The 24,681-nt window shown below is 38.3% G+C and overlaps 1 protein-coding gene across 4 annotated transcripts in view; it reads left to right on the top strand.

Moving 5' to 3' along the window:
• Positions 1-23,871, top strand: part of slc6a9 (solute carrier family 6 member 9) — a 63,499-nt gene extending 39,628 nt beyond the window's left edge. For 3 of the 4 annotated variants that reach the window (XM_063886180.1, XM_063886181.1, XM_063886179.1), the window contains 11 exons: positions 2,725-2,856; positions 4,075-4,345; positions 4,857-4,989; positions 5,382-5,516; positions 5,631-5,734; positions 8,627-8,864; positions 10,001-10,135; positions 10,217-10,316; positions 10,620-10,720; positions 11,769-11,939; positions 12,411-17,471. In XM_063886180.1, the coding sequence (XP_063742250.1) occupies positions 2,725-2,856; positions 4,075-4,345; positions 4,857-4,989; positions 5,382-5,516; positions 5,631-5,734; positions 8,627-8,864; positions 10,001-10,135; positions 10,217-10,316; positions 10,620-10,720; positions 11,769-11,939; positions 12,411-12,671 (1,781 nt within the window). In that variant the 3' untranslated portion in view covers positions 12,672-17,471. Of the gene's footprint in view, positions 1-2,724; positions 2,857-4,074; positions 4,346-4,856; positions 4,990-5,381; positions 5,517-5,630; positions 5,735-8,626; positions 8,865-10,000; positions 10,136-10,216; positions 10,317-10,619; positions 10,721-11,768; positions 11,940-12,410; positions 17,472-23,731 lie in introns of those variants that run through there. The other variant, XR_010166024.1, reaches the window with a different exon arrangement.
• The last annotated feature ends 810 nt before the right edge of the window (positions 23,872-24,681 follow it).

Genomic DNA, 24,681 nt, shown 5'->3' with positions numbered 1-24,681 from the left:
CTAAATATAAAAACTATTTTCATCACACTAAAACCTCATAATCCTTATAGATATAATATCTATATTAATTTGCCACTCTACCTATGACTGGAGGATATCCTGAAATTAGCATTCCTGTGTATGGAATCAATAATTGATATAGAATCGAATTGTGAGCTACCAAATGATCAACTCCCGTAGCATTTACAAGTTTGAAACCTGTAGACTATCTGTAAGTAAGGTATGTTTAGCTCCATAAAGATATAATTTTGAAATTATCTTTATTACCTAAAACAAAAGTAATATTTGTGTTCACGGATGATAATTTATAATATCTTAACAGCTCTCACAAAACCTATAGTGTGCCAAATCAAGCCTAGAAAGTGCATAGGTAGAACATAGCTACTTTGCTAATTCACCAGCTAAATTACTGTGAAATATGTTAGATTCTTTACTAGCTGTGTTCAAACTAGTGATTGATTCAATCAGTTTACTCCTTTAACCGTTAAGGAATGTCTCTGATTGTAAATTGTTTCTGAAAAACATCTGTCGGCTTTCAAAAGCGAATCAGGAAAATGAAGCAGCTGTAATTTTAAATCCAAACATAACAGATTAAGACGGGAGACAATAAATAAAAACGTTACTGTCAATGTCTTGTAATTTTGGTTTACATACATCGAAACAAAATAAATCCATGAGTGTTCAGTGTGAGCTATATTATTAAATTGTGTGATGAATGTGATTATAAACTGACCCATTTTACATCACTTAACAGATCACCTATACACCAACTGTATTCCAAATCAGTGCACCTTTTTGCTTTCACAGCTAATTACATCACGTCTGTCTGATTGAACCTTCACCAGCCATGTTGCTCTCGCACTTTATGCACATAACCTCAATACAAAGCGGCTTTTTAAGCATCGAGTCCAGATTTGCGTCACTACATTATTGTTAATTGGGGTGTGAATGCTGTCAAAATGTGTCTGAGTGCACAGAGTGGATCCAGCTGCTTCCGCTGACGTGCTATATTTGCCATGCAGCCATTGTATTCAAAGCACAAGACCCTGATTAAAACCAACTGCATTCAATCCATTGAAGTCTTTCTGCCATCAAGATAAATGCATACAAAAAAGGCTTTATTAAATTAAATGGATTAAAATGTGTACTTAATATTTCTAGGAAATAAAGAAGGCTTGATATAGGATGTTATCATCATAGATGTATTGTAATTGACATTATCAGGATAGTCACGAATAGTCATACTTGAAAATGCTGTGTTGCACGCTTTCCTAGTAGATAAGTGAAAAGTCTAGCCTGATTTACAAAAATGATAATGAAAAAAGGGAATAATAATGTTAAAGAACCAACCTCTTTATCCTTTTTAATGCAGGGGAGTATTATGATGTATTATAGGTATACTGTACATATTCTTATAGTACAGTTTACATTTTATTTTGTAGTTTTACAAAGTTTTTAACAACAATTCTTTATTTGCTCTTATCTTTGTCTCAATATAATTCCTTTTTTGTGTGATTAGGTATAAACCATTATACACCAAAGCAAACGTTTGTATGTATTGCAATAAACCTGATTCTGTTTCTTGATTTTTACAAAAAAAAAAAAAAATGAAGGCAATGAAAGTATTTGTATCTTAGCAATATGTAACAAAAGTGATTCCAGTTCGTTCTGGTGCCATTTTAAGAGCTTTAACCATATGTTTGATGCTGAATCCCTATTATGTTGGCCTGGATCATCGTGATATGACAATTATATATTTTTCCATGGTTACTAGACAAATACCAAACTATACTGACAAGTGGTGAATTTGGTCGAGGTACTCTTAAGTCGGTGACCTCGTGCTTCTAATATTTGAATGTTTGATGTATGTAAAAACACCTACATCCCTGCACAATGACTCAATATGTAGCAATATTAATTCCCGGAGTTGGGTCGAGGTACCGTTTCTCAGCTCTGAAAATATTTTAATATCACATGGTTGTAAAATATCAAAATTCAAATGCAAGGATTAGGCAATATGTAGGTCCCACATTAGCTTTACCAGCAGTTTACACACACCGAGGACATTTTGGTATCGCACAGTATCAGCTGGTTGCACCTACCCAATTCGCAAAAGGGCATATATTCAAAATCACACGCGCACACACTCACAAACCAGATAAATGTCCTTACACACAGACGTTCCCAATGGATGAAAGTCTGGTTTCTGGTCAAGTCTGAACCACCAGAGAGTTGCTGCACCACTGAACACACTCGCACAGTGACCTCTCTGCTAACTCAGGGGAGGTTCTCACGACAGATGAGGTTTATAAGGGGTTTTCTTTATGTTCTTTTCTTTCTTTTTGCAATATCCTTCAATTTTGTTTTTGCAAATGCTTCTTCAGATGGCTTAACGTACTTTGCAGTTATACATTCGCTTAATATGGAAATGGAAATGTCCTGGTGACTTTTTTAACAGTAACCAGACTGATGTTTTGTATAATTTTCCATGAAATCACACAATAAGGCTTGAAATAACTTTTACTTGGTGTGTTGGATTACTCTCTATAAGCAGAACATCGATTTTTATTACTACTTCTGGACAAAGAGGTGCTCACACACCAGCAATAAAGCACTAAAACTTACACAATTAAACAGTAGAGTGTTTACTGCCTATTTTATATACAACTTCCAGTCCCCATAGATCATAGACAAAGGAAGTGATTGAGTGCCTCTCTCCTGCAGGTGCCTTCATGTTACCCTACTTCATCATGCTGGTGTTCTGCGGAATCCCTCTCTTCTTCCTGGAGCTGTCCTTTGGTCAGTTTGCCAGCCAGGGGTGCCTGGGAGTATGGAAGATCAGCCCCATGTTCAAAGGTAAGTGTTAAAGTGTTGTTTCTTCGCAAATAACTTCTTTAAAGCGTTTATACTGATCCTAACTCATAGCCAAGTGAGCCTGGCCAGGAAATGATCAAAAATGTTCTTTAACACTTTGCATGGCGCATTTGATTGCAATGTGTCATAGCTGGGTTCCTGAAAATTGAGCCTGCAGTGTTCTGTTGTGGAACTAGGGGGCAACATGGGAGGCAGTAGCTCAGTGTGTAGGGAATAGACTTGTGAACTCAAGGGTCGCCGGTTTAAGTTTTGATCAGACAAAAAGTAAAGAGTTTGGACTGGCACAGGGGCCAGGTCACTTCCTGGGCATTGTCAAGTTGTCCTTGAGCATATAATAAAGGGTATTCTTCTTCTTCTTCGTCTTCGTCTTCGTCTTCGTCTTCTTCTTCTTCTTCTTCTTCTTCTTCTTCTTCGTCTTCGTCTTCGTCTTCTTCTTCTTCGTCTTCGTCTTCGTCTTCGTCTTCGTATTCTTATTCTTGTTCTTATTCTTCATCTTATTCTTCTTCGTCTTCGTCTTCTTAACTTCTTAAGATAATAACATATACCTAGTAATTGTAAGGTCAGACTCATCTGAAACATGAAGCATCACAACATGTTATGATATATAGTCCTAACCCTAAACAAATACACAGTAAGAGGTTATCAGTCTGTGCTCTAAACATTAATATGTATGTAAGGTGTCATATTAAGGGCAGGCAGCCAAAAATTCCAGTAATAAGATGGGCATGTGGGGGGAAAAACGTAAATGTATCTTGTCACCATCAATGGAGTATGGATATACTGGCCTTATGAGAGGGATGTTAAGATGGATATCTTTTAGCACAGGATGTTTCCAATCTTTGCATTCCACCATGTTTAAGAATGTGATGTTATTTAAGGATCCAGTGAGTGTAATGTGAGGTGATGTGAGGTGAATTCACTTTTATATAAACAAATTTAGCTGCTTGTTGTCTTGGAGTGAAGAAAAAAATGTAACATTGTTTGTGGATGCCCCTACAACCAAATGATGTATTATAGCAGGAAAGGGAGGATTAACCCACATTGTGACAAACTTGAAGACAATATGAAATCAAACAAGGTTTCACTAAAGTTCTTTGATTTCATTTGACAAATACAATTGATTCATATTCATCCTAAGGATGGAGCCTTTGCATTTGCTTCACGTTAACGTTTTCCCATCGTCTCTTCTTTAACTTTCAGGTGTGGGCTATGGCATGATGGTGGTGTCCACCTACATTGGGATCTATTACAACGTGGTCATTTGTATTGCCTTCTACTACTTTTTCATGTCCATGACAAACTTGTTGCCATGGACATACTGCAACAATCCCTGGAACACACCGGACTGCAGCGGTGTGTTGAACAGCAGTGTCACCGCCACCCTGGCTAACGCTACCAAGAGCCTGGTGGAAGGGGTGAGCGAGGTCGTCAACCGCACCAAGAGGACCAGCCCCAGTGAGGAGTACTGGAAGTAAGTCAAGTGAAAACCAATGTCCTATAGCATAACCATTTCTGATTACATTCATCAAACTCCAAGGTGCAGGAATATTGTAAAGGAGTATCTGCATCATGGATGTAGTCAAGCAAGGATCTGCATGATACCATAAGGGTGCTTGCTAATAGCGCCATGATCTGCACATCATTTGCAACTGATATCTGACCTTTTTTCAGGCTCTGATTCTCGATAGTTATTGCGTTAATATTATCACATCCTTAACCTATCCGAGAGGTTTGCGTCCAATCCAAATGTCCACAATGCAAGGAGGAGGAAAGAGTAGGGAAAAATGTAAGAAAAGGTTCATTAAAATGTGTGCAAAGAGCACAGGAGCACCATAGCTCTACCCACTTATCAACGCTGTTACGGCTGCATTTTACCATTTTGAAGATGCTTTGAGACCTAAAGATTTGTCACCATGAGTTGTCAGGTTGTCGACCTGAAACCAGAGTGACTAAAACGTCCCTTCCCTCTCTCTCTTTTTCAGACACTATGTGTTGAACATTTCTGATGATATTGGGAACTTTGGAGAGGTTCGTCTCCCTATTCTCGGCTGTCTGGCTGTGTCCTGGTTTGTCGTCTTTCTCTGTCTCATCAGGGGTGTCAAATCCTCTGGAAAGGTCAGCCTCACTGTCTCACTCTCACACACCCACACACAGACTGATTCATTGACATTAAGGCTTAAGGCATTCAGTTGTGGAAAGCAACTAAGTATATTTACTAAGTATCAAGTTGAGAACAAATTTCAGGTCTTTCATGCTCGTTTTAGCTATTATTCAACTATATCTTAGAGTGAAAAATGTACTTTTCTCTGCAATATATTTATCTGACAGCTTTGCAGAATCATAATATTGATATAATATTCATTTAAATGGTAATGTATATCTGTAGCTTTGACTACCTCGCAGTCAATAAACAAAATTGCAATGAGTTCAGTTAAGTGATGAATAAATATAATCGGATAATATTTCATTTGTGAATAATAAATACTTTTACGTTTGTGTGTGTGAAGGTGGTGTACTTCACAGCCACATTCCCCTACGTTGTTTTAACCATCCTGTTCATCCGTGGCATCACCTTGGAAGGAGCCATCAACGGCATCAAGTACTACCTGACTCCCCAGTGGCATAAGGTCCTTGATGCAAAGGTATTCACTCAAACACATCAATAGACAGAGGGAAGATGAACTTGCAGATAGGGTTAGGATTTCATTTTACCACTTTTGTACTGCTTCTGACTGTATGCGGCTTTGTTTGTGTAGGTGTGGGGAGATGCAGCATCACAGATCTTCTACTCTCTGGGCTGCGCATGGGGCGGTCTCATTACCATGGCTTCCTATAACAAGTTCCACAACAACTGCTTCAGGTTGGTACTCCAGACTTTGGATCAACTAAAGCTGACTATGTGTTGAAGGAGAAAAAATACACCTTTTGAGAAGGCCCAATTATGCTTTTATGGGTTTTCCCTCTCCTATAGTGTGTTAAATGTGTGTTTGTGCATGTAAACGTTCTGTACGATTATCTTTAAAGGCAGTTTTTTCTCAACTTTTGAGCCAGAAATCTCCACTTGCATACATCACACTTTCCACCTTCATTCCTATTTATATTCTAAGAGGCTTTGATTGTGTAAAAACTGAGTGCATTGTTCATATACCTGTTAGAGCTGGATTTATATCACATTTAATCCTAAAAACATGGCTAAAATTGTTTTGTGTTTGTTCATGGTATTTTCTCATTTAAGAAGTGATTCAAATATACATCCAAGTTCCTTCTGTAAAAACCTTTGACTAACTGTCATCAAAACGATACACAAATTTGAAACCTTGCTTAATCAAATGTAAATATGCAAATAGGACAATTTCTTAGGCTAAGTTGCATATTTCAACATAACATTTCCCCAAAGTGTTATACAAATAATAATTTGAATAATAATAATACTATTGTTAATGTAATGTAGGATCATAATAATATCTATTAGTTGAATACATTATTTGTTTACTATAATTACCTGTAATGTCTCCCCATAAGAGGTCAGCTGGAACTCTCAATTTAGGGGAAAACCGATACAAAAAGCCTAGTAATGTTTTCGAGTTTTGATAATGATGAAAAGGGATTCAAATTGTGAACAAACCAATGCTGTTGCCAGGCAACTATCTAAATATTCCTAAAAATGTGTCCTTGTCAGACACAAAGACAGCTTAATGACCGCCCATGTTCAAATTTATGCATCTCCAAAGCTTTAAAGGATGGGAGGCTTCCATGGGATGTGACTAAAGAAGCAGTTTCAGTGTAAGCGTCTGCCGGCCTGGGTGAAAAATGACCATGCTTTTTATGCAAAAGGCTGTGCTGCTGAATTTGTTTGGCAACACAGACCAGCATCTTATTATCTGCACAAATCAGAGGAGCTTGGGAAAGGAAGTGAGAAGATGAGGTGGCCAAAGAGAAGATGGATGGATCAAGTGAGAGGACAGCGAGGGTTAAATATTCAGGAGCCAACTTGAAGGCCGTAGGTCTAGAAAGAGAAGGTGAGATAAGGTAGAGCAGCAGGAGGGACAGAGATAGTGTTTTATTTTGGACTTGTGTGAAGAGGCTGGTTGCACTTTGCTTGAACACCGAGGGAGTAAGGCCAAGGAAAAGGTTAAGACGAAGGAAAGGAGGCGATAAGAAGAGGAAAAGATGTCATTTACTCTCCTGAGAACACGTGCTGACAGAGTGAGGGCATCAGGAGGATGGAGGCGGCGAGGAAAGAAAGACTGAAGATATCATTTGTTCCTCTGCCTGGATCTTGAGCTTGCATTATCTGCGCTCACAGCTGCACAGCCACCTAATCAGCTTGTGTTCTGCAGCTCCGTCCCCGTGGAGGCGCTCTCCGCACTCCTGTAACACCACCAGTTGGTGCACACGCATAAGTGCAGGGAGTCTGTGAGTGGAAGGGACTCGCATCAAAGTCATCTCAGACATCCTGTGTGATGACTCCAACAGGAGATGTGAGAAAACAAAACACTGTCCAATCACAAAATGACCTTGTTGAAGTCCAAGTCAGGGAGAGTGAGTAGCATTAAAAGGAAGAAAGGGAACAGAGCAGACTGGTTTGCAGCTTTTAATAAAGTAAACAGACGATAAACACTTTGGGAAGATAAAGAAATAATCTGTGTGGTTGTAAAAAAGAACTGCATGACAAAATGATAAGAAAAATACTTTTTGACACCTAGCCAAATCAATCATTGACAAAGCTACTGGCAGTGAGAGCCGCTGTGAACAACCACAATTCTTGGTGCTCCTTTCATTTGGCTAGAACTATCTGTATCAGCAGAAAAACATGGCGTTTTTCTCCATTTTTACCACACGAAAAGCAAACAGTGCAGAACATTTGTCATGCATCAGGTGTGTCATTACCCTGAGATAGTGATGGTTCTCGCTGATGGCCAGTAGTCTTCAATAAGTGTAATACATTTAGCCCGTCCCAATTTCTCTGATTTCTATGCAATTTTACTGCCTTACATTTCATGGTGAAATTCTGCGCTGGAATTACGGGAGGAAGTTTGGGTCAAACTTACTATGTTAACATTTTGACACCGTTGTGTCTTCATTTGAATCAAAATGATCTTGATATTAAGAGAACTTCAATAAAACTATTTTCTACAAATTAAGTGATGGACCAACGTACCTACAGTATGTTCTCTTTTTATTTTACTACATATTCCTGTGCACTTTCAGAGAGACATATTTTCCCCCTACTTCCAATGTTTTGTGCCATTTTCCCTGTTCCCAATACAAAATCTACAGAACTTCCTGTGCACTTTGCTAACCTTAAATTGGTGTGTGCACATTTTAAAGAAGTATTCACAAGGTGCTGCTAGGTCAGCCTTCAGCTTGAGAATCAAAAGGATTTTTGCGGTGGTGTCAGGTGGTAAATAGAACCGCAATTATTCTTGAATGCTTTAGCTTCTTTGGATTGTACCTCATTTGAACGTCGCTTTCAAATGAATATATATATATATGAATATATATATATATATTATATATTCATTTGAAAGATTGCATACATTCAGGGGTCCTGTTTAATTTTGGTAGTAATATTTAATTGGTGCATTTTTACTTCCCACTTTTCGTCAATCTTGCACCTTCTTACCAGGTAAAGTTTACATTTCAACAATGCTGGATATGGTGTCAAAGTCGCTAATTTATGCATTTCTGGTATCCAGCAGCTAAATTAACGCCCAAAATGTTTGTTCTTCTTCTTTATTTCTTCATACAGAGACAGCATCATCATCAGTATTACTAACTGTGCGACCAGTGTGTATGCCGGCTTTGTCATATTCTCTATCCTGGGCTTCATGGCACACAACCTGAACGTCCCAGTGTCCGAGGTGGCAGACCATGGCCCGGGCCTGGCTTTTGTTGCTTACCCAGAAGCCCTCACTCTGCTCCCCATCTCACCTCTCTGGTCACTGCTCTTCTTCTTCATGCTCATCCTTCTGGGACTGGGGACTCAGGTGAGGCTGGAGAACCGTACAGAACATCACTGTTTCCCATATGATTTTAAGAGAAAAAGGCGGTGGTCCGAAAAAACAACCAACAACACTGAAATGTTGACGTTATTTGAATCCCTTTTTTTTTTTGTTCAATATTATGTAGTGTACCATTCATAGTTTGCCTTTTGGTTTAACATGTTGTTACAAAGTTTAAGTCATAAAACCACTTCGGCAAGATATGGCAAAATATGTCAAATGTTTTATAAGCATTGTGACAACATCATCTCCTCTCCTTTCGTAAAGGGAAGCTTTAAAGCTTTTGAACAGCTCTTATCACAGCAGCCACTTACTACAGTTACTTCTGGGTCTTTTCACTAGAAATCTTCCGAAGCAAAAAGGATTTAAACCATGGGGCCCCCTTGTGGTTGCTTTGATCCTTGTGATTTGATATCCCGACTTTTCACGTAGCCTCATCATCAGGTCCAATTTATAAATGGTCCATTACTTTGGTTTGGTTTATTACCAAAAAGCTACAAAACTAATTGTTCGCCCATCAGCTGTACTTTGGTTTTAGTAATATTTCATAAACTGGTAGCATACTATGTGTTAAAATGTAAATTATATGACAAAAAAGCCCAGCAAAATAGCCTTAAAACCCATCCAAACCCTGATGGTGATCAGTCCAATTTTCCACTAAAGTACTAACAGTCTACAGTAGGTACATGTACAGTACCTCATACAACCCTACTTAAAAAATCATAATATGTTTTTCCTCTTAAAATAAACCCATGTAGAATCCTTATGCAATATTCTGCAAAAGTGTTACTGATACACGTATAAGAAGTGCCTGTCTGAAATTAACTTCTATTTTAGATTAACCTCTCTGGCACAGCTCTTAGGAAACACTGTTGTAAAGCATTACATTGCAAATGTTTATGGAAATTTAAAATAGGGGAGAAACTTAATGCTAAACAGTAACTTTATCTGTCCTAAAATGTCCAGCTTTTTTACTCGGAATGATTTTATTGACGGTTAAACATGGAAAAAACATCTCAAATGATCTATGAAGATTTCTGGTAACCTAATCAAGTAAGAAAATGTACTTACTTGTTTCTCAACTGTTTAAATAAATTCACCCTTCGTCCTTACTCTTGCAGTTCTGTCTTTTGGAGACTCTGGTGACGGCCGTCGTAGATGAGATCGGAACAGACTGGATCATAAGGAACAAAACCGTCGTCACGCTGTCGGTGGCCGTAATTGGATTTTTACTTGGAGTGCCACTTACAACACGGGTACGTCTCAAAGACGCTCTCTAATCGCAACATGTTTTCTCTCATGGAGTCTTCATTCAATCTCTTTATTTCTGTGTGCAGGCAGGAATCTATTGGTTGCTACTGATGGACAACTACGCTGCTAGTTTCTCTCTTGTCATTATCTCCTGCATCATGTGCATCTGCGTCATGTATGTTTACGGTAAGGAGGAACACTTTTATTTTAAATATATATTTCAAATAAACTTAGATTTGTAATGTTGCTGTGACCCACAAACAGTTCTTTAAGAAAAATATTGACAGTGTGTTTTTCAACTTGGGCGTTATTTCTGGTTTGGAAGGGGAATTTTCCATTCGCTAGCAGAGATATTGCACATTGTTGAAGGGCACAACATACACTGTAAATCTCCAACTAAATTATTTATTTTTTCTTCATAGCATGGCAACATAGTCAAAAGAAACAAATAACTTTGACATTACTGGATCATTTTTGTTTCAATCACAGGCCACAAGCAATACTTTAAAGACGTTGAGATGATGCTGGGCTTCCCTCCTCCTCTCTTCTTCAAAGTCTGCTGGAGATTCATCTCCCCTGTCATCATCTCTGTAAGTGGACACACACACACACACACACACACACACACACACACACACACACACACACACACACACACAAACATACTTGTTGTAAAAATGCAACATTATTGCAGGAATCAAACCAAACGTTGATATGAAGGACGTTCAGTGTGAGTTTCTGACGCATTGTAAGGGACCTGACCTACATTTCGAACTGCCACCAACACTATCTGTTTGGCTACTAACATAAAAGTTCTAAAAGCAAATCTTTCTGACTGGGAAATGGACACATGGATCTGCTATCAATGGTATTTCCCATGCAGGCGTATTAGTCCGCTAAGCTTCTGGGCTGACCAAAAAATTCATTGTTTTGGATTACTGGGCGTATTGCAGCCACTTTTGCTCTCTCTTTCATTTCACTACACAGATTAATGCTTCGCTCTGCAGGGCCTCTGCTATAACTGAGAATAAACTCGATGCTGTCGGGAACAGTCATGAGTTATAGTATGATTATCTGCAACTTTTGAATAAAGACACATTTCTGCTGTGCTGCTGTTGACAGTGGGGCAACAATCTGGCTATACAATACTAAACATGATTCAGGGGTTATATTTTTGTGTGTGTGTGTGTGTGTGTGTGTGTGTGTGTGTGTGTGTGTGTGTGTGTGTGTGTGTGTGTGTGTGTGTGTGTGTGTGTGTGTGTGTGTGTGTGTGTGTGTGTGTGTGTGTGTGTGTGTGTGTGTGTGTGTGTGTGTGTGTAAAACATTTACTTTAACATCCACCGTCATAATGTCTAATTTCCTTCATCCCAGTATTTTACCCGTAGTGCTATACAGAAAGTAGTTTGACTTCCATTTGTTTGGAGTAACTGTAACTTGGATGGAAAACGCTTACTGATTTACCATGATTCATATCATATATTTGTATTATCTGAAACTCTGTTCTTTGTATGTGAGTTACAGATAGATCTCTGTTTTATCCCTACTCTCAGTGTTTAAAATGAAGATTCATTTCCGTTAAATTATTCAGACACCTGCTGTAAATGTTTTTTCATGGTTGTCTCTGTTCTGTCCTTGCAGTGCATCCTGATCTTCACAGTGATCCAGTACAAGCCCATCACCTACAATGATTACGTGTATCCCAACTGGTCTCTGGGTATCGGCTTCTGCATGGCAATGTCCTCAGTGGTTTGCATACCCATTTATGCCCTCTACAAGATCTCAAGGTCCCCAGGAGCCACCTTCAGAGAGGTACAGGATGTAACCCAATAATCTCGCTTGTACCTTTTACATTACATATATTTAGTCGATTATTATCCAGAACAGACACAAGAGGGTGGAGCTAGGTAAAACCAAACACTGAACACTTTAAGGCAACAAAAATGTTACAATTAACTCGCATAAACTAAAAAATCACTTTGAAATGGAAACAACAACCAGACCAGACAACACAATGGTAAAAACCTTGCGAAGCAAACCCTGCAAAGCATACCCTGCTTTATTATCTATTTCTATATAAATGGGACTATATTATAAAAATGAAACTTATGCTCTTATGAAAGAGGCTTATAAGTATCGATTGAGACACTAAACTGGTCAGGAAAATATTACTTGGGTAATAAATTAATGGAGAAGTATGCTTATCCGACTTATTTTGTGACCAGTGGAGTTGCCCTCTGTAGGCTATGATTGGTGTGTAACTCCTGTCTCTTTCCATCTCAGCGGTTGAAGTTCGCTTGCCGGCCACATCCAAAGTGGGGCCCTGCACTGAAGGAACACCGGACAGGCCGCTACGCCCCCCTGGCCTCCGAAGAAACTGTGGAGTCTCGTCCCCTCAAGGAGAAGGAGGAGCTGAAGGAGGAGCAGAAGGAAGAGGCGAAGGAGGAGGAGGAGAAAGAGAGGAAGGATGATATCAGCCTCACCATCCAGGGAAGCAACGGCTCCACCAACACAACACACAACAGCCCCAACCCCAGCGCATAGACGGCACCCAGTTCTGTCAGCGCTTTCCAGGGCAGCGCCCCCACAGTACTCCACCATCTCTTCCTTCTCTTCCTCCCTTCTCCTCCATCCTCACCCCACTTTCCCACAGTCCTCTGTGGGGGAGATCCCATTCGCTGGAGACCTTTACATATTGTAAGGGCTTATTATATCTATCCTAACCTCTTCTGTCTATCTGCGTGTTGTCTCTAGAAAAAACGAAGAAGAAGAAAAAAGACGAAAGGAAAATAGTTGGGTCGTCATCCAAAAGATTTGTGTGTATATTAGTGTATGTGTGGGTGGGTTGTTAATTTGTTACACATAATTTAATAATTCAGTTTGTTTTTCCTTTCATTTTTTTTTGTAAAACTTGTACATCTTCATATGCCGTTAGAGGTACAGTCCTTTTGTGACGCTGTTTGTTTTGTGCATGCAGCAACATAGAGACACACACTGTTCTCCTTTATTCTGTTAGCCTTGTCTGTTTAGGGACTGGGGCCTTTCTAGCAGCAGTGTTTTGAGAGCCGGAGACTTGAAATGTGCTACACATTAGTGCTGTAGTAAAGAGGAGCAGGGTGAACTGTGCCTGAACCGGCCATTTGCAGTTTGATAATGCGGTAGAATGGAAAACGGTCAGGAAAAGACGCGGATACATTCGTTGTACATTTTACAGCACACAGTGACCTCAACCATAGTTGATCTCAGCTTAAAACTAAACTTGTTATTTTATGCTGCTTCTTCTTCAAAAAGTTCTTACAGAGCACACATATTTAACACCTGAGATGGCGACTGACACTGATTTTCTGTGGAAATGTCCTCCATGTGTAACTTGTTTTCCCACTAAAGCTGCTTAAACTTTGTAAACTAAGCAGAGGTATATCAGTTAACAGTGCTGTATTCTCTGCCTCCACATTCATACATACAGACACACACACACACACACGCACACGTTTATTGTTGTTCCTTGCCTGTGGAAACCTTGTCTCAACTAAGGTGGCCTGTTACATTTATACGGATCGAAACCACTTAACTTGTCCCCGCTGCCTAAAATCACCCATACATACACATGAAACATACAGATGCAACTCTGTTCATAGGAGAGCCATCCCTCCTTAAGTCTTCCAGGCATTATTTTTGAGTGAAATGCATCTTGGGATGTGAAGGAGGTTCCGGGCTAGAAGACGTAGCTAGGTGTGTCGTAGTCTGTGTCTCCCGTGGGTCATAGCAATCTGCCCCATTAAGGCATGTTACCAAAAACATTACCTGAGTTACCTGCACATGTTTTTGGCAACATTATATACTGTATATCTGAGAAAGACTGCTATGGTGTCAGTATTTTACAGTCAGTGGAACCTTTAATGTATTTACCGGCATTTATTTTAAAGCTCTGAATCAAGCTGTGACTGGTTGAGGGACAAAAAGCTGAGAGAGATGAGGCTTTTTGCCAGAAGAATACACTATAAAAAATCTTAAATGAATGATGTAGATTTAAATGTAGCTGTATAGTATCGTTCTCTCAGTAGAATTCTCCTTTTTACCTCTGTTTATTGTAAAGTAACTTAGTAAATAATTATAAAGACAGCATATGTTTATTTTGTACAAAAAAAAATGTAAAACTACAGAATACATAATTAACCATGTTTACCATTCCTCATCTGTGACTTTCATTGTGGTTTTGTTTTGGAGGGTGTAATGGGACAGAGAGGGGGTCTCTATAGCATGCACAATAGGGTTGGTTTTGGAAACTGTGGTCATAGAAGTTTCTGGCAGTCTAAATACAGAACAAATATGTGATAAGAGTTGTGTTATTTGTCATCTGGAGAGCTGTGTGAAGATCACATGTTCCTCTGTCTTTTCATCTGAAGATGCTTTTGTTGGACCCTTTCGGGTGGCAGTGAGATGCTTTTAGCTTTGCAGGCAAGGAGGATTTTTTTTTGGATTGCATCAGGTCTGGCTGTAATGTTCCTTCATGTTCTTCTTTATTGTGAGCTGTCAAATCACCAATATTATCAAAGAAGTCTGGAGAACTACAGAGCTACAATAACTGTATTCGCATTTGTGGCATAAAACATAAATTGTTTGTGTTTACAACATTGTTATGGGTAGAGAGACTTAAAGGAGTATACTACTAGTTTTAAATGTATTGCTGGGAGTTAGCTGAGAAGTTTGAGATACTACTTGCACGTGTCTACAGTAAATAGGAAGCTTCAGACAGCACCTGGCTAGCTTAGCTTAGCATAAAGACTGTAAAGACTTTATACCAAGCTGAGCAGATAGCTCCAGCTTCATATTTCACTTACAGTCATGAGAAGGTATCAATCATCATTTCCAATTCTAAGAAATCAAGCTAAAAAGTATATTTTTCACAAATAGTTTCTATATGTAAATGCATATCAGGCATTTCAAAAGTGTTCAGAAATAATGATGCACAACTTCAGATTATATCAACACATTGTCTGCTTTCTTTGACCACTATTCCCCACAATGATTTACTTGACAGTGCACTTGCTCCTGTGATCCACAAGATGGGGTGATGCTGACACTCAGGGTAGTACGCACAACAGAGGTGGAACTGTGAACTTAAGAAAAAAAAGCCAATCAACACAGAAAGGGTTACATATTAAGGCAGCAACAAAGAGTGGTCAATGCTAAGCACAGAAGTTCAAATGAATCATGATAAGCGCAGTGAGCATTCTGAAAAAGCACACATTTCTAAGTTTTTAACAGGCTTTGTTTAGAAATGCACACAGCACAATGGCTGTTCCCATAGATGGAGAATTATAGCCTTGGTAGTTAGTTGTCTTTTTTTTTACATTCTGGTGCTCTATCAAACAATACATTCACCACCTATTAATTTAAACATATTACGTTGCTTAATCCAACTCAAAATTCCGATCTAAGGAGTGTCGCACTTTTTTGTTGAAAAGGTCAATATGAAGTTATTATTCTCAGTGCATATTTGGACAGCTTGCAGACCATTTCCTGTTTGTGGTTGCCTGTCTCTCCTGTTCATGCTGTAGTTGGTGAGGCTTAACCACCATGTTTCCATGCCATCCATCGCTCTACATACCCAAAACCTCTTACCATTACTCCGCTGCCCCCACAGCTCTTCCTCCTTTTGTACAGTAATGTAAAAAATATATAATCGGACTGTGTATGTGTGTGTTTATCCTTGCTTTTATTTCGAGGGGGGGTAAGTGTGTTTTTGTGGGTTCAGGGAGGGCGGGTAATGTTTCATTTTGTTTTATGATTTGTCTTTTTTCTTGTAGTGTAATGTAGACGACGTCAGGTGTATTGTGTACTGTGTGTGTAGTGGATTTGCTCGTACTGCTGAGCCTGCATGTAGAGCAGGAGTAGTGTAAGTGTTGATGTCGATGTACCTCTAACCTATCAGAACTAGCCACGTCTTATTCTGCTAATAATATAGTCTATCTTTTAAGAAAAAAAAACACATTTTGTACTAAAAGAAGAGAAAGAAAACTACATATTTTACTTTCAGATTTTAATCATTGTCCAATGTTAAATGTCACTACATTTTTTTTTTTTTTGAGTTGTATTCAGTGAAATATTAAGATAAAGCCAGCTAATATTAAAAAAGCATTTCCAAACAAAAGCTTTGGATCGAAACTTGAACTACAAAAGAATGGTTAGTTTTTAAGGTGAGCTCTGGTGTAGATGGCGGCTGCAGCTTCATGACGATGCTTTTTTTTTTAAAGAACAATGTCACGTGAACTTAAAGCTACATTTTACACAGTGCAGTGCCAACGGTCGTATATTACTGTTTAATATTCAGAGGCCCTTAACTGAACTTTTTTTTGGCTAGCTGTTACAATATTAGCAAAAATCAAAACACCAAATTTACTCAGCCTCTAACATTGAATTAGCATCAGGACCCATTAACTCACATTTTAATTCTTGTGCAGCTCTGAATTATAATATCAGGACATCATTTTGTTTTATGTTGACAATTCAAACAATTATGTGCCATCTATGTATCAGACAAGGGTACGGTGACTATTATATTTTGAGTTATTTCTCTTGTTGGTAAAGTAAACTTTCAGTTATCTGGCTACCAAAAGAGAAGGACCAATTACGTCCTACAGGAGACTTCAAAAAAAGATCAACACAATTTAAAATAGTTCATAACTGACCCATGTATTCAGATACTTATATACTATTGCCTATTTTCATTGTACACTGAAGTGGCCATGAAGAAAGTCACTGATGTTGAAGAACTACATGAAGCTTTGGACCATTTTTATACACAAATTCACTACACAAGTGTTCTACTATACTAAAAAACTGTGACTTCACCTTGTTTCTGTGGTTCTCCATAAATTACAGAACATTACCTCTTGAATTTCTTACTACTGCTCATACAAACATACCATTATGTTTCAGCACTTTAAAGACGTCATTTGTGTTTTTTGTCTAAGCAACAGGAAAAAACATAATTAGAATATTCATTTAAAAAAAGAAACCAAGTTGGCTAAATAATGTCTTACTTTCAGTGGTCTGTTTGAAATAAACTGTGCAGGTGTCAATGGACAAATGCTGTGTTGTTGCTATGCCAATGTACATTGTTTCATGGGAGGAGTGGAGAGAAAAAGCACAAGTGAGATGGAGAACACAGTTCTTCTGGTATCCTCTATCATATCTATCTGTCTATCTATCTAACCATGACTGTTCTTCCTGTTCTTCAACCTTTAGGGCCAAAATCCATTGAAATGTCTTAGTCCTGTCAGCTGTATATCGTAAACTGTTGAATTACAAAATGGTAAATAAAATCTATTTTAAAGATCAGTGCGCTGCAGTGTTCACATGTTTAATGATGTATTTTAAGTATTATACCACTCAAAATGCATGAGTGTTAACATTTATTATCCTGTAATGTGTTATCTATTATGGAGTTGTCGCTTTTAAAGTGTGAGGACTCGACTCTAGATGTTTCACTTACTCAAACTACATACAAACATTATTGTTTTTTTAGTGGGGAAAACTAATACACACCAAACATCTCATCAAACGTTGGCAAATATACAGTATATATACAGTATATATATATATATTATATTACTATAAAAGTAAAAATGGCACATCATTGTATAATGATGACAGACTTTGGGTTTGTGCATACACCTTTTGAAAGAAGAATCACTTTGAAATCATTCGAGTAGAGATATACCTAGCTCCTTGGAGACAGCACATAGAAAAATGTCTGGATAAAAATTGTTGGGTAGATAATCTTGAGACATCAACTACATACTTATTTTCTTAAACTGATACAAACTTCAGCACTCTCTGTGCCGCGACTTTTTCAGTTAAGTCACCACTCGTAACCATCACTCACAATCACTTCCTGCTAACCTGAACCAATGAGTGACCAGTATTACCCTCATTCACTTTCAAAATAAAACACAATATGAATAACTATACATCTTTGTCTTTTAAACACATGTATTACACTTAACCTTTTTAATCTTTTATGAAATAGCAATAGTTATTTTTTTAACTAGATATGTGAAACACACCTATAACGATACCTAGTGTTTGTAATTGAACCAAATTAAATATTTATTATCTTGTTTTAATTTCACTGTATGGGTTATTTTCAACCTGGTTACACTAACTTTACTATTTAAATTATCTGCTAATATTAGCTACATTTATTCTTAGTATAGCACAGAAATACAAATAGTTTGGTCTTATTACATAGATAAAGATAAAACAACAGAACTAAACAGCAAGTAAGCACAATGCATTTCCCCTGTTGTGTCCTGCTTGTATTCCTATTAAAGGTCGCTCTTAGTTAGGTCATCTAGTGATGATATCTGCAGAGCAAATGACTTGTGTATTTTTAAACCTCGACCCATTTTCTAAGGATTTTTGAGACAAATGGGGACAACAATATTTAGAATTGGTCCATTATTGAGCAATAAACTGCAGCCACAAAACAGGTCTTATCCTTCAAAGCAATTCCATCGCGTCAGTAAAAAACAAAGTGCTACTTGTTTTTCCTTTGACTCAGGCTCAGATTGTTGTAATAAGTGTCTGGAAACATAATGAAAAGGTTGTTGTGTCTAATCAAGTCCCTCTTAAGGAGAATTTTGTGTGGAAAACAAACAATTGTATTGAGTGTAAATTGATGTAGCTTTAAGTTACTGCACAGTTCCAAAAACGGTTGTCCCTGTTAGTTACTTAGACACTAAAAATAAAGACACAAACTCTAGGAATAAAAGAACAAGAAGAACAAGAAGATATACTTTATTCATTCCTTACAGGAAAATGTCTTTCCCAACTCTGTTGTGTATTACATACACATTAATGTGTCCAGGTTTAAAAAACCCAAGGATTCCCCTTAAAACAAAACACAGCAACAAATGTATGGTCTTGCAGAAGCAGAGGCTGAGAAACAAAATAACCCCAGGCACTCCAAGTCCTGACTGAGTAAAATAAAAAGCCAATTACATGGCTGACAGCCACACACTTCAGATAGAAGATAAAAGCCTTCATCAGGGAGTTAGAGTGAAATACAGACGTGATCTATTAAATGGCAGAGACACAAATTAGTAGCAGGTGTGTGTAAATGGAGGCCAAGAAGAAAGCAAGGCTGAAATGAGTGAAGATGTAATCAAATTTAGCCATTTAATGAACGCAAGCAGAGCAGTGTAGGCGTTCTGACATGGGCAGTGAGAAGCTAGGCGTATTTCCTTGCCACCAACTTAAATGGTTCTTGAATAATCTTAATAAGTAAATAACATTTTGATTGAAAGGCTACCGTTTAGATAGATAGTAACTCTTGCACAGGGGTAACTCATATCTTCTGTGGTGAAAAAGCCAAACATTATTGCATTAAAACTTGACATAGTTCAGCCCATAAGCTCTTTTTTCCCTCTTAATGAGGTTGGAAAGGCAATTAACTTGATTCAAAAATGTTTTTACTGTTGGACTTTAATAACCTGTCTACGTCAATTAGCTGTTTTCACTGGTAAACAGTCATTTGTGGCTACAAACAACCTGGTGTTCATGTCAAACAAACCCAAGTACTCAATTGGATGTCTTTCTTAATGTGAATATTACTGAAACGTCAATAAGTAAATTACTATTAATGTGAAAATGATGGTTGTGGTTCAGGTGTATCATCTGCTGATCTATTAATGAGAGGGTCACTGGTTCGATTCCCAGCCCCTGCAGTCAACATGCGGGCAAGTTGGTTTGGATAAAGTTATCAGCTAAATAACAATAGTGTCCTGGTTACTGAAGGATATCATTAAGCACCAATGGAAAACCACTTTACCACGTGAAGTCACAAGAGGGCAGCATGGCATCAAATTAAACTGGTCTACATGCAAGCAGCAGCAAGCCATCCTTTTAAGGAGAGCATTTCTTCAAACATGCCTTAGCAACCAAAGCTTATGTCTTGAATGTCCAGTAGCTGGATTAAACTATTTTCTGACTTCTGTTATTGAGTAAGACTTGAAAACACCTGACTAGGTTTAAAAAAACAACATTGTTTAATACCCTTGTTGTGGCCTTTACAAGTATATTTTTTATAATAAGGCAAATAAGAATCTACAGATGTTGCAGCAGTCAAAGCTTTATTCAGTGCCTTTACTTCTTAGTTGACTATTACACCTGCAAATGGGCAATGTTTTGTTGGCTGAAAGATTGGTGTTTCACCAAAAACATTATAATCTTTTGCCAGATTTCATGGAGAAATTTAGCTTGAGTTAGTTTTAAGAAATCTTGTAAAGTAAAGGTTTTGGAGTGTGAAACTTACATTGGTGATAGGACATAGGTCAGGAGATCACCTACATTTTAAGTAAGTGGTTTTATGTTAAGTTTCAAGTTAAACCTTTTGTGCCAGCTTTGGTATTCGCACCTAGGTCCGTGAAAATCAGGGCATACAGTTTTTCTGTAACACTGCTGACAGATACACCGAATAACTTCCTTGGTGCAGGTAATTATTGATTGTGACTGACAAATCTTTAATCTTTATGTTTGATTCCATGGCAAATGCTGACAGGATGGCTCTTTATGCACTTTCACACGGAATCAGAAGAGGGCAGCATGACTGTGGATATAAGGAGAGACCGTTTGACAGGCAGAGCTACTCCAGCCAAGCCGTTTTATCACAGGGCCACAGCATCCATCATGGGTGCAGCCAGGTCACAGGATTAAGCTACAGCATGAACACAGCTATGTCAATGGCTTGTTAGATGTCTGTACAACAAACACACTTCTTATACTCGTTACTGGCTTGCCGTTTTTCCAGTTACATAAGTCTGTTCAGTTACACAATCATCTGGAACAGTGCTGTTGGAAGAAGATAGGAAACAACAAGAAGAGAATCAGCCTGTATGATCAAAACAGTAGCAGACAGGGGGCAGTTGTGGAGGTTGTAACTGTTAATTATAATCATTGTATGCAGTCCCTGTATCCCTCAGAACAACACTGCAGTGGAGTGTTGTTCAGCTTGTGTATCAGGGGTTGCTGAAGGACATTTCCGCGACTGGAGTGTTTTTTTCTGACGGAAAGCAATTTCCCAGCTTGGGGGACCATTGTTGCATTTTGTTTGTAAGGTGACTCCAGTTCCCGACATTTCTCTTTACCAGAACTGAAATGCAGCCACCGCTCAGGGTCACAACGAGCAAGCTGTTGCTTCTGTCAGCTTTAATATACAGCATATCTGCGGCCTGACACCACAACGTTACACTTTCATTAATTAAGTTTGGGAAAGAGTGAGAGTGGATGTTACTGTTATTCAGATCATCTGACACTAGCCGAGATGAATGAATTAACGGGACAATCCCTCATCCTGATGTCATTCTGTTTGTTCCTTGCAGTTTTGCAAAATAGCATGAGCAATGTTTGACAGTGTTTTGAGGCACAGTTTTAGGGAGGTTTTGTCAGTTCAGGGGGAGTTACTGTGAGAAAGTACCAAAGAGGTCTAGAAATAGCAAGAGTCACAATTATTGTAGATACAAAGAAAAACATTGACGAAACGATTATCTGTCAGACAGATAATTCATTGGAACACTTTTGAGTCATTTATCAAACAGAAGTACTCAACACTCCTTGGTTCCAGCTTCTGAAATGTGAGGACTTCACATTTATTTTATATCTGTTTTTTCCTTTCGGCAAAATTAGTTATTTATAGTTGTCACCTTGGGCTCTAGGTAATTGCAATGGGATTTTGAGCCATGCTTGTGACATGTCTTTAGGGGAGGCAATGTGAATCCTCCTGTCTGTGGATGGGGCAGCTTCTTCTGAAATATCTCAGAAACATTTCTTACAATTGGTTCTTTGTACTAAAATCTTGTACACACATCCATGTTGCCAAAGCAGGAATCCAAATGAAGCTACCACTGTTGACATGTAGAATAGAATCAGAGGATGAAACCCTCTTTATTAGTCACATACATGCACACAGCAGAGCACACACTGTGAAATTTGTCCTCTGCATTTAACCCATCCTAGTACTAGGAGCAGTGGGTAGCACCCAGGGAGTAATGGGGAGGAATTGGAGGTGTCCGATGCCTTGCTCAAGGGCACCACAGCAGGGCCTAGGAGGTGAACTGGGACCTCTTCAAGTACCAGTCCACTTTCCATATTTCAAGTCTGTTCGGGGACTTGAACCGGCGACCCGACGATTCCCAGTCCAAGCCCCTACTGACTGAGCCACTGTCATATATATACACGACTGAGGTTCATATTAGCTTCAAATAATAGCTAATCTTAGCATGTTAACACAGTAAACACAGATGATAAACATGGTATAAGTTTTAAAATGATTAATGAAGTGATTGAAGTCTGTAATTAGTGAGGCACAGAAAATAATAAATGATCCATCACAAATCTTTTAGTCAGTTTTTATCTGACTACCAAATGTTTACTTGTGCGATTATTATTTTCCATCAATATGCTTATAGTGGTTTTGTTTAGTTTGATGTCATTTAATTAGCTATAGCTCCTGACTCTTTTGATTGGTTTAGGGCCTCTTCATTGATCCTCCTCAACCTCATGGCTGATCATGATTATCTCATCACCATCAGCCCTGTGACTGTGGTGTGGCCTAGAACAGATCAGTACTTCTGTCTTGACTTGTTTGGTCTTGAATAAGGCCTTAATGTCAGAAAGAAATGCATATGAAGCCAGAATGTCCTACTCATACTTATCTTACTTGCTAAACCTCCTTGTTTTTGTCATCTGCTAGCATGGTGATGTTAGCATGTAGTTCAAACAAAGCACATCCTCATAAATCCTGCTATTGTGACTGGAACACTTAGTCTGACTTTATTATTTGAAAATGAAAGGCTAAATGATTAATCTGTTGTAAACAATAATTGTTAGCCACACTTCAGTGCCTCTAAGGGATTAAATTCTTCTCAACAGTGTCTTGAATTAGATTGTCCCTGCCTGCATAGAAACACCTGTAAAACTCAATATGTGCAGTTTCTGAGGCAGATTTTTCTTTCTACTTGTTATTCCAAATACATGAGATTACTAATGCAATGAGTATCCATTGACTTTGATGTGTCTTTTTAACATTGATAAGACATTCTTATGGTATTATTTTTTTGTGTTTGATCTTTTTAGCAGTAACTGTCACTACTATCAAACACTAACACCAATTTCTTTTCTTTCACAGAAAAATGTGAACTTTCTTTGAACGTTATTCAGAATTTGTTCTTTCGCTTTACCTTAATATTCAGCTGCAAGCCTGTCAGTCACTCAGTAATTGCTTTGCCACTCTGCATTTCTCTTCAGTTTACCGTAGTAGAACATGTCAGCTGTTAAATTAAAGACAAACTTTGTTCTGAGCAAGCCAACAAAACTGACCTTATTAAATGAACATGGTGCTGTCTTTGCCAAGCCTTTCATAACATGTTTATTTGTTGAATTAGTAAGCAATTCCTGTTTCCTGAAGGGTGTCTTTGCATTTCTTCCATAAAATAAAGCACAGTGATTGTTTTGTTTGGCTGTTAAACAATGATAGGAATTTTGGCTGCAAATATTCTGGGTAAATATGTTCTCTTGAAACTTACTTTTCATTTCCACAGGTGCCAAGTCAGTTACCAATACAGGCCAGAACAGGATGGAAATAACCAACGTCTACATTTCTCTTCTAAAGCTTAAAATGATGTTGATGGTCTGCCAGACTCCATTTAAATTTAGTTTGAAATTACCTCTTAGACAAGATCTAACCCTCAGAGAGTTGATGGATAAAATCGTATCCCTCGCTCTACATTTGAGGAATAAATGTCTGTATGGATTGACTGCTGAATGATAGCATGCATTACAGCAGATGACCATCACAGTAGGGATGGAGGAGTTGGCTGGACTTCCTCACTCAGCAACTCTCTTTACCCTTCACATCGCCTGGCTTTAGTGCTGTCATGGCCACATTGACTGATTTGGATCAGTGGTTCCTGAGAATTTGTCTTGACTGCAGAATGTTGGGGAAACGGACCGTTCATCACCTTAATGGAAGAGTATTGATTGTGTTTCCGAAGCAAGATATCCGTCTGCAATAGTAATGGAGTTCCTGTGAAATCACAGAAGAAAGGCAACTGGGGATATCCTGTAAAAGGTAAACACCTCTGCTCTGAATGTTGGCACCTTGTATTCTGTTTGGACGTGCCTTTGACTGCACAACAATGTGTACAGATGGAGAAATAAAAGCACAAACAAAGAATCACAAACAAATATTTTTATCCAATATCCGACTCTAGGGGTTTTGCCACACAAATTCAAATCTTTAAATAATACAGTAACATCGCAACCTTATGAAAGTCCTTAGGGTTAGGGTTATGACTTGTTTAAATGCACAGTCTCTGAAAATGTACAATTCCCCATGAAATTGGCATTTATTTTAGCAGCAGACAATTGTAACATTATTCACATGAAACACTCTGCTTTAAATAGTCTAGACCAGCTGTCAAGAATTTAAGGGACAAACTTAAACTTAAAAGCGAAGCCCATACCGGATTGCCTTAAGCTTGCAATCTTT

This window comes from Eleginops maclovinus, chromosome 6 (assembly GCF_036324505.1).
Source record: "Eleginops maclovinus isolate JMC-PN-2008 ecotype Puerto Natales chromosome 6, JC_Emac_rtc_rv5, whole genome shotgun sequence".
Classification (NCBI taxonomy): Eukaryota; Metazoa; Chordata; class Actinopteri; order Perciformes; family Eleginopidae; genus Eleginops; species Eleginops maclovinus.
This window is presented reverse-complemented; position numbering and strand designations above follow the sequence as displayed.